General features: G+C 39.0%; 4 protein-coding genes and 1 non-coding gene across 5 annotated transcripts; all 5 read right to left on the bottom strand.

The window, feature by feature from the left end:
• Positions 1 to 660: 660 nt before the first annotated feature.
• On the bottom strand, positions 661 to 732 carry TRNAM-CAU (transfer RNA methionine (anticodon CAU)). The gene has a single exon. It is a non-coding gene; the product is annotated as a tRNA-Met (tRNA).
• Positions 733 to 857: 125 nt separating this feature from the next.
• On the bottom strand, positions 858 to 2,018 carry LOC135793866 (uncharacterized). The gene is made up of 2 exons (XM_065304977.1): positions 1,832 to 2,018; positions 858 to 1,740 (listed from the first exon to the last, which is right to left on the bottom strand). The coding sequence occupies exon 2, from the start codon at positions 1,640 to 1,642 to the stop codon at positions 875 to 877; it is 768 nt and encodes a 255-aa protein (XP_065161049.1). The 5' UTR covers positions 1,643 to 1,740; positions 1,832 to 2,018; the 3' UTR covers positions 858 to 874.
• A 1,318-nt stretch (positions 2,019 to 3,336) lies between these two features.
• On the bottom strand, positions 3,337 to 6,514 carry LOC135794791 (uncharacterized). The gene is made up of 4 exons (XM_065306183.1): positions 5,355 to 6,514; positions 5,275 to 5,278; positions 4,701 to 5,174; positions 3,337 to 4,422 (listed from the first exon to the last, which is right to left on the bottom strand). The coding sequence occupies exons 1-4, from the start codon at positions 6,404 to 6,406 to the stop codon at positions 3,361 to 3,363; spliced, it is 2,592 nt and encodes an 863-aa protein (XP_065162255.1). The 5' UTR covers positions 6,407 to 6,514; the 3' UTR covers positions 3,337 to 3,360.
• A 9-nt stretch (positions 6,515 to 6,523) lies between these two features.
• LOC135793868 (uncharacterized) lies at positions 6,524 to 7,335 on the bottom strand. Its single transcript, XM_065304979.1, has one exon. The coding sequence runs from the start codon at positions 7,248 to 7,250 to the stop codon at positions 6,573 to 6,575; it is 678 nt and encodes a 225-aa protein (XP_065161051.1). The 5' UTR covers positions 7,251 to 7,335; the 3' UTR covers positions 6,524 to 6,572.
• Positions 7,336 to 7,443: 108 nt separating this feature from the next.
• Positions 7,444 to 8,439, bottom strand: LOC135793867 (uncharacterized). The gene is made up of 3 exons (XM_065304978.1): positions 8,080 to 8,439; positions 7,750 to 8,020; positions 7,444 to 7,692 (listed from the first exon to the last, which is right to left on the bottom strand). The coding sequence occupies exons 1-3, from the start codon at positions 8,396 to 8,398 to the stop codon at positions 7,602 to 7,604; spliced, it is 681 nt and encodes a 226-aa protein (XP_065161050.1). The 5' UTR covers positions 8,399 to 8,439; the 3' UTR covers positions 7,444 to 7,601.
• Positions 8,440 to 10,086: the final 1,647 nt, after the last annotated feature.

Genomic DNA, 10,086 nt, shown 5'->3' with positions numbered 1-10,086 from the left:
GGGATATTTGCATACTTGTATAGTAAGAAAATGTCCACAAGTACATTTTTGTATTGTATTTGATGTTATATAGAATTTTACAAAATGGAAGGGATTTTTAGTACCATGCGTTCACCATGTGGTCAATTTAGGTTTATATAGCTTGTGAACTTGACTCGAGGGCTTAAAATAGAGTCAGCAGGTATAAAAATATTTTCGTTTTTGTAAAGATATATTTCTGTTTGGGCTATCTGCTGAGGAAGCGATTAAATTTTGATAGTGTGGTGCTATTAGGTATCCGGTTTTGTGTTTTGCACTTTTATGTTCGCATGACGCAATATTTCGTTTCATTGCGGAGCCTACCATTGCACCATAGGCGCCGATGCAGCGTTGTTGAATCATCGTAATGAGCGTCGCTTTCGCTGGGGCGCTAACGGTAGCATGTGGAAACGATGTAACGACGTAAACCTATTAATAGCAGTGGATAGTATTTCATTCATCGAATCATGATTCGCCAAGGAGTACTTACAAATTGCGCTGAAATTCGGGACTTAAATCAAGCAAAACTATTAAAAGCGTGTTTAGTCACACTCATTCAACTTGATTTGTTTATTTAAGTAATTGTGTTTTAAGATTTGTTAGTGTAAATATTTAAAATTGTTTGTAAAAGTAAAAAATAATTAGCAGAGCGTGGTTTCGATCCACGGACCTCTGGGTTATGGGCCCAGCACGCTTCCACTGCGCCACTCTGCTCTTGGCAGCATGTGCTCTATACGTTATTATCTGAGTATAAGGTTAGGCACCCAAAAATCAATATTTGCCGGTTTCTAGATTTTACTTCAAACAAACCGGGTAATAACGATGACTCAACAAAATGGTATAAGTAAAAGTTTCTTTAATGAGATCGCATTGATTTATAATAATATTTTTGTTTAATCTTCTGTTGGCTTTTCTTCTTCTTTCGGTTCTTCTTCCTTAGCAGGTTTTTCCTCTTCTTTCGGTTTTTCTTCTTTAGCAGCTTGTGGTTGCGGACGTTGTTTTGCAGGGGCTGGAGCTGCGGGTTTGCCAGCTGCTTTCTTAGCGTTCTTTTTGGGTTTGGCTTCTTTCTTCCCTCCTCTGCCTTTGGAGGTTCTTCTTCAATTCCCAATTCTTTATTTCGTCTTGATTGTAACCTCGACTTCATTTCTGGGGTGACCTTAAATGCCGGAAAGTCTTTCGGCAGATCTGCGACCTTTTCATACGGTGGAAACATTTTGGTTGGTTGACCACAAGGTCTGCATAAATAAGGATCGGGGAACACTTGTTTCTGGTATTTGTATGTATTCCCAGCATCCGTGTGGAATTCTACACATTCCTTAGCAGTATCCATTTGAAATTTGGTCACTATCATTTTACCCATGCTGGAGAGTCGCAAGAAGAGGTCAACATATCCCACGGGATCATCTTCAGCGTTTTTAAGTCGGTAACGGTTTTCATACTTTTGGAAACCGTTTCCACGGATTTTCGTCATGTGTTCGACAACTGCTCGGAATATATCTTTCATGGATACTTCAGCACTACCAATTGTTTTGGGTATGGGTTTGAACATCTTCAGTATGTCTACATCTATCTGAAAACCTTTTACCTTCAGGTCTGTAATTTGGTCGGGGAATAAGGGGAACATGGTTGAGTTGCCATTCTTTAAAATACTGCAACCAGCGCAACCACCTTCTTCTACTTTTGATTTGAAAGCCCGTTCGCAGATTTTAAACGGGCCATATTCTAGAAATTTATATGAGAGACACGTTTCTGTATTACGGAAGGATAATTCGTTTAGTTCTAAAACATCTAGGAAGACTTTCTGGATCACCACCTCGATCAAAAATATCTTCTCCTTGTTTTTTATCTGCTGGAGTTTTTCTATCTTATCGCTACTCATTTTGAACTTTGTGGGTACACCAAAAATTTAATGGGGCATCTCGCGATGAATGTTTAAAATTATGAGAGATATTTTCTGACACTACAATGACATTTATTTATAGTTTATTAATTCAAAATCAAAATCGTGTACATTTCATTCATTGAAATCGTTATATTAAGTTTAAAATGAAAAAGCATGGTAAAGTTCGTCTTTTCTTGCTGGAATTCATCATTGAGGAAGTGAAATTTTTCTCTGATTACACAAAATTTTCTAATCAGTTACAAAAACATCAGCTGGTAGTAAATTTTAATTTTTTGAAAAACGTTGTACTCCCATCAAAGTCTAGCAAGATTCATCGATTTAAAAAACTCAACCAGAAACGAAACCTAGTGAATGTTCGAGGCATTCAATCGTGTTTATTTTCATTGACTGGACTATCTGATGAGATTGATTTGTCTATAACAGCTAGTTTGTATCAATCGAGCAATTCAACTCCGTTTGGGCGGACTGTTATCTCAATCGAAAGTATTTACGAGCTTGTAGAGGAGTTGTTAAACTGCGGCGAGAAAAACGCATATTCAATTTTTTCCTACGATAATTTTATTATTAAAAGTACTGAGAGTGAAAGACTAATTGGGTTTCTACGTGGATGTGTACGACTGTCAGGCTTTGCGTGACATGTAGTGTCAAATTTTTGGATCTATCATCATGTCGAAATTGGCTCCCAAAGAGGAGAAAAAAACACATCCCAAGACACATGCAGATGTGAAAAAGAAAAAAGCAAAACCCGAAGAAGATGAACGTGCCCGAATATTCCTCCTCGAGGTGATCCTCGATCGGATGCAATTGTCCTATTGTACCGAATTTATGAACCGATGTCATCGTGGTCCAGACTGTGTGTCTTTCCGTTTCCTCAAGCAAGAACCTCTGACTATTTGCCAAAACAAAGCAGTTACGCTCGAATGTCAAGAGAAAAAGACTGGAGCATCATCATTGTTTTCACTAAATCACGACGATATGAAAGCAGCTAGAAAAGAATTTATCATCGATTTTGAATTGTTTAGAGACACTCCAGATGAACGCGTAAAACTTGGCTTTGCATCTTTGCCTATAACTAATCTGATGAAATGCGTGAGCGCTATGTGTGACACCAACGAATATCGCAAAGCTATGGAACGTGAAGAATTAAAAAGCAAGCCGGCGTGCATGCCGAAACCTTCACCGGAGCTTTTTTCTGAGAGTACACGCAATACTGTGGTTTTAATGGCACCAGCACACAGTTCTTGTGAAGAAGCGGCTCTTATGAGCATTTACGTACGCTTGACCTGCTTTGGTCCTGTTATGATGACCGACTGTCAGTTGGACTTTATTGGCAAAGACGATGTACCCGAGTATGTCGAGTGTCCGATCGGATGCACTCCACGTCAGTAACAAGTTAAACTTAATATAACAAGCGATGGTTTCAAAGATTTTATTTTCTTTCACTTTTTTTTCTTGTTCTTATTTCCTTTTTTGTTGCTTTTGGCACTTTTTCCACTCTTTTTACTAGCTTTGGATTTGGAATCTGCTAGAAAACTCTCTTTGTTGGTCCGGAAAAGTCCAGCTGCTTTGTTAGCTGCGCATGTGGGTGGACAATCTTCGCATGGTCTCAGAGTTTGTGGGCAGTCGAAAATGCACTTGTTATCGATATAAACTTGTGGGCATGTTTTCTGCGGGCATTCGGCGGGACACTCACAGACTTGTGTCGTGCTCTTATTGGTTTTACATTCGCAGATTTGCTTCGCATCGTCGAGTTTAACTTTGGAGCGGTTGTATTTGTAATTGTACACACCTTTCTCTGGTTTGTAATCTATCTCAGCATTGGGGTCTTTTTTGAATTTGTTTACGATGATCTCATTGAAGCACGACATGCGGATGTAGGCGTATAAATGCCCGATTACCATACCATCAGTGTCTTTAATCTTGTAGAAATCTTTGATGTTTTTATAGTAATTGGTCTGGCCACCTTCATCAACAATCTCCAAAAGTTCTTTGAACAAGTTTATCAGGCGAATTATACAGCTTCCGATTTTGTGTTCTTTCTTGTCAGTCTTTTTGATACAATCGCAGTAGAGTATTGTTTTCTGTGCGACTTCTTTGGCTTGATCAGGTGTAAGTCCGAAAATAATAGATTTGCCGTTTTTAATACTGCCTGTGCCTGTGCAACCTTCGAGGTATCGTTTTTTAATGGGGACGAAGTCGTCTTCTGTAATACGCAATGGTCCTATATCTAGGAATTTAAACTCTACGACGGTTTTTCCTACACCGAAGCAGATGAGTTGTTTCGCATTACAGAAGTCCAAGCTGATGTCATCCACTATAAATTCTAACATATACAATTTCTGTTTTACTAGTGGAGGTGGTGGAACTGCTGGTTCTTCGTTTTCTGCATCATCAGGTTTCTTTTCTGTTTCTTCTGTTGGTGTTTCTGCTTGATCTGTCGCTTCTTCGTCCGCCATTATGTGTATATTTGAATAAGAACAGAATGGGCCTAAATTGTTACGTTACATGAATTTTGAGTAATAAAAATGACAGTTAATTTGATAAACAAAAAATGTTACAAAAATTTTCGACAACAACTGGGACATGGGGATTGGTTGGCTGACCATGTATAAGGTCTTGAACATTCAGAAACAGTTCTCATTCCACAAGTACCATAGGCGCTACTTGGGCGCATTGTCCCACAAGGTCCACATGTTCCATATAGGCTACATGGGCTACATGGTCGACAAGGACTCGATCCTCTTAGGCAAATACCACATGGATGACAAGGGTCACATACAGGTTTCCTGTCCGGTACAGTAATTCCACCGTGTTTCTGTAGCTTCCTCTTTGGTCTAAAGTAAGTTTGCTTGGTTTTGGTTTTTACAGTGCTTGCTTCAGACGTTTCGTCTTCAGAACTCTCCGTATCAGATTTTGTCTCGGCTTTCTTAGCTTTCTTCATTCCACCTTTTTTAGCTTTCTTCTCGCCACCATCTTTAGATTTCTTCTTGCCACCTTTTTTCTTACCACCTTCTCCACCTTCTTTACTCTTTCCACCCTTTTTACCCTTTCCAGTTTTCTTAGCTTTCTTACCTTTTTTCTCTTTTTTCTGTTTTCCGCTCTTCATCCCTGACGCTCCAAGGCATTTAAAGTACAATTCTTTAAGGCCACCTTTCGGACGTTTTACATTAGCGAACTGTCCCACTGGACATTTTCCATAAACTTTTTCTCTTCGCATTTCCTCATTGAATTGTTCATTTAGTAGAGCAGCTAGCTGTTCTTTACCGTAATATTTTTCTAAGTATCCGCAGGGAAAGTCTCTACAATCACATTGACCATCTCGGCATTGTCTCCCCTGAGATTCTCGGGCCCACCCTGCTGGTGTAACAAATTCTAATTCGTACGGTTTGTTGCAATCATCTTTTGGACCATATTTGGGCATGTGAAGCCTCACTAGAATTTTATCTTTTGATGGTTTTTGGCAACTACTCTCTTTTGTGGGGGTCGGGCCATTATTTCCCTCGGAGCAAATTCAGTCGTTTGTAGCGAAACTGGACATGGATTACAAGATGTAACCTCTTGCGGAAATCCAACTATACCGGGTGATGGATATGATGAATACGAGGGATAATTACGCGACATTTGGGAATAGGGGTCTTTAGATTGGTTCTGGTTTAGTGGTTGTGGGCTACCATCCCACTGTGGGGCATCCAACATTTGAAAAGCCATATCTCTCGCTCCTACTTGACTAAAGTTATTGTCTCCTTGCTTTTCCATACATGTATCAATGGATTGTCTTGTTATTGTGTTGCAAGGGTCTTCGTTTATGATTTCACCTGCACCAATCTGCCTTTTTGGCATTTTCTCTTTGTCCTTTGTGCCTTTAGCTTCTTTTACCAATGTATCCGGTAGAGGCAGACACTTAGTTTGTTTGGGAACATTTTGATCCAAACAGCTTTGTTGTTTTCGGTCTTGGAAGTCACCCATGTTCATCTCGCATTGCGTGACTATATACTTTCCGTAACAGGACATTCTTACAAAAACTGACACGGATCCCACACACTCACCACACATATAAAGTTTTACAGTTTCTTTTTGACACTTGACCCACGCTTTTTCTGTACTTCCCATTGCACTTTCCATCAACTCTTGAAACAATTCACTTATGCAAATCTCGCCACAAGCTATGTCTATAGCATTCGGCAGAACGCCAGGTGGAAATTTTTGGAATATTTTGATTTGAATTAGAAAATTGCCAAGTGCTTCGACGCCTTGCTCGGTGGTCATCGAGAACAGGCATGATTTACCGCAGCGTGTCTCACTACCGGCGCAAGAATTCTGTAGTTCATTGGCAGTAATTATGATAGGTTTGTTATCCAAGAAGTGGAACATGACGTTGGTTTCGCCATTGACTGAGTTGATTTTCTTTTGTGTTGGTGCAGTGAAGAAAATTTCATCCACGAGGAACTCGAGGAGCATTAAATTTTCCGATACAAACTTATTCATTTTGGCGATTATTCGAAACGGTTTATTATCAAAATTTTGATTTAAAAAATTGTGATAAATTTAAACGCAAAGATTTTGACATCTGACATGCAAGGTCTACTCTGAAAAAAAGACGCATTTGATACACAGATAGGTTTATTAATTGACAATTACACAATTAACACAATCACTTTTTCTTTTTACCCTTTCCTTTGCCCTTTTTGCCTTTGCCCTTTTTACCTTTTCCTTTTTTGCCCTTTTCTGCTTTTACTTCCTGAGCATCACATTGTTGTTCTGTATCGGTTTTCGGTTGCGGTGGTTTAAATTCTTTTCCCCTTGGTGTGCATAACTCAATCTCCATGTTATTCTTCTTTGAAGCGCTCTCATTTTTCTTTCCGATTCTCAGAATAAACACTTCCTTTGTTGGATCTGCCAAGGTACCCAATTTGTTATCGGATGGGTCGTTCTTAGTTGGTGAGAACACACTAATCTGATTATCTGCTTGAGTGGTGCCGCCCATTTTGAACGTAAAGGGAGTTTTATTATCGGGACAGCAATCAGGACATACGCCTCCTTTTCGTGTTGCTGCGCCGGCGGCCTGATTGGAACAAGTGCATGGTGAGGATTGCGAGACTTGATAAACGGCAGGTTTCGGCTTACCTCCCGGCTCGCAGCAGCAGGATTCGTCTTTCAGCTGGTCCACACGCGCATTGTCTTTATGCACGCGAATGATGAGCGAGTTGCCGCCCATCTCTGCTCCAAACTCTTGGTATTCGCAGTCAGGAGGCGGTGGAACCGAAGCAGCTTGGTATTTATCACTACATTCATTACATGGGGTTTCTTGTCTTATGTTGTTAGTTGGCATTTGGCGCTTGTATATTTCACATGGGCTTTCTGTAATGGTTCTTTGATTTTGGGTAATATTGGGGGCGATATTTGGGGTAATATTTGGGGTGCATGTCTCTCCATCCATACATTTTAAACTTTTCTGCACGCTATACTCAAAGCAAATGTTATCCACTAGAAACTCGAGCAGAATTAAATTATCGTTTGCGAACTTTTCCATCGTGAAAAGAGTTTATTCTAAATTATTTACGAATATTGTATACAACTGAGAATTTGAATAATTTTACATGAAAAAAAATTGCGTTGGTATCGTTTGACTGGAATTTTATGTTGTAAACATTTTGACATATTTCAGACTGAGCCTACTATTTTACAAACTTTTGAACAAATTTAGCAGGTGGTGGGGGCGGGTAGTTGTCATAATAAAACGACATGCTTCTGTGCGATATGTTTGACCAACTCTGGAAATGTAATTACGAAATTAGGAATTGATAAATGTTTAATTCTTTTTCGTTTACTTTTGAAATTCTGCTCGTCGTTTGCAAGGATCGTGTTGGGATTCTGCGAACAATTCAGGAGGTTTCTGCCAACGCGGAAAGCCGTCTTCTTGTATATTCTGTGGATTTGTATCACTAACAAGTGTACTGCTCTCAGGACAGATACAAGTGTCTACTAATTCTCCATGTAGTTGTTCTGCTTCGTCCTGTTTAATTTTCTGTAATAATCTTTGTTGTCGACGTGATTCCATACAATCTTGTTCATATTGATATGATCTTGGCAAAATAGATGCTAAAATAACAATCAATATGTGATATATATTTTAACATGATAGTTAATTATGTATTTACTTTTAGCTATAAATCTTGGATCAATCTCTCGGTTATCTTTCGTTTTTAAATGCATGTCAAACATCAATTGCGCGTTTTCGCCTGGTTTACCGATCCACCAGGCTTTTGCATTATGTGTCCATTTGTCCAAGATGGTATCTTTTACTTTTTTGACGACGTATTCATTTGTTGTATTTGTTAACGGATAAGAATAAAGTCCCAAATTGGTTTGAGTGCATCGTGGAAAGGCGTCTGGTGTGAATAATTCCGAACTTGTAGAATTAAAACTGATGCAACGTAGGCGAAAATCTTTGGGATTAGGTTCCGGGAACATAAACATGGCTATAGTTTTGAAAAAACAAACTGACTGACATTACAATGACAATGACGGAACAATTCATCATTATCAACAGTCAAGGTGATGACAATATTATTAAATTATTGATTTTTATTTTTGAATCGAACGAACTTCCTAAATTCTTGTGAAATTATGGCTACAATGGAATCGTCTCCGAAAAATGACCACCTTGTCCTTCTTGAGTTTTTTGTTGAGCGCGTGGTTTATAACGATAGAGTGGATGGCAATCTACAGGGTGGTAAAACTGTTATAGAATTTCAATTTTTGGACAATGATCCAATTACAATCGATGCAACTAAAGCGAATGCCTCTTTATGTGGCTCTCCTATAATTAACATGGGTAAATCGTGTTTGTTTTCGCTGACTCCGCCTCAGGCAGTCGAAGCCGCAATCATGTTTGATTTGTATGTAAAAGTTTACCAAAGCAGAAAATGTGGTCTCCAGCAAAAAGTTCTTGTTGGTATCGCTTTAATACCATTAACAAATATGTTCAATGAGATTTTGAAGAAATCGGGAGATAAAGAAACTGATAGTCCCCCTGGAGGAACTAAGTATATTCGGCATTCTGTGCCTTTGATGGATTTGGAAGATAATATGGTCGGCCATATTTGCGCTTCAGTACGATTATCGTGCTACGGGAAGTATATTCAAACCGATTTCCAAATGAACATGGATCACAAGTCAATAGATTATAAGGCTAATGAAGCACAATATAGGCTGAATTATCGAAAGAAAGCCGATGCATGTCCTGAAATATGTGGACCAACTACAAATATCCCCTGTGCATCTCCACATACGTGCGGACTTTCAAATCCTGCAATAGATCCCACTCCAATGCCTCTTCCACCTCCAGAGGTGAAGTTAAAACAAACAAAGTCTAAAAGTACTGACGGTTCTAAAAGTTCTAAGAAAAGCAAAGGTGGTAAGGCCAAGGCCAAAGGTAAACCGAAAGGAAAAGGAGGTAAACCGATCCACCAGGCTTTTGCATTATGTGTCCATTTGTCCAAGATGGTATCTTTTACTTTTTGACGACGTATTCATTTGTTGTATTTGTTAACGGATAAGAATAAAGTCCCAAATTGGTTTGAGTGCATCGTGGAAAGGCGTCTGGTGTGAATAATTCCGAACTTGTAGAATTAAAACTGATGCAACGTAGGCGAAAATCTTTGGGATTAGGTTCCGGGAACATAAACATGGCTATAGTTTTGAAAAAACAAATTGACTGACATTACAATGACCATGACGGAACAATTCATTATTGTCAACCGTCAAGGTGATGACAATATTATTAAATTATTGATTTTTATTTTTGAATCGAACGAAAATTTCAAAATTCTAGTAAAATTATGGCTAAAATGGAATCGTCTCCGAAAAATGACCACCTTGTCCTTCTTGAGTTCTTTGTTGAGCGCGTGGTTTACAACGATAGAGTGGATGGCAATCTACAGGGGGGTAAAACTGTTATAGAATTCCAATTTTTGGACAATGATCCAATTACGATCGATGCAACTAAAGCGAACGCCTCTTTATGTGGGTCACCTATAATTAACATGGGTAAATCGTGTTTGTTTTCGCTGACTCCGCCACAGGCAGTCGAAGCCGCAAATCTGTTTGATTTGTATGTAAAAGTTTACCAAAGCAGAAAATGTGGCCTTCAGCAAAAAGTTCTT

This window comes from Atheta coriaria, unplaced genomic scaffold, assembly GCF_025399875.1.
Source record: "Atheta coriaria isolate IRGN ID8LTWV9N9 unplaced genomic scaffold, Caltech_Dcor_3.1 hic_scaffold_6_pilon, whole genome shotgun sequence".
Classification (NCBI taxonomy): domain Eukaryota; kingdom Metazoa; phylum Arthropoda; class Insecta; order Coleoptera; family Staphylinidae; genus Dalotia; species Dalotia coriaria.
Note: the sequence above shows the minus strand (reverse complement) of the source record. Positions and strands in the feature narration are given on the sequence as shown.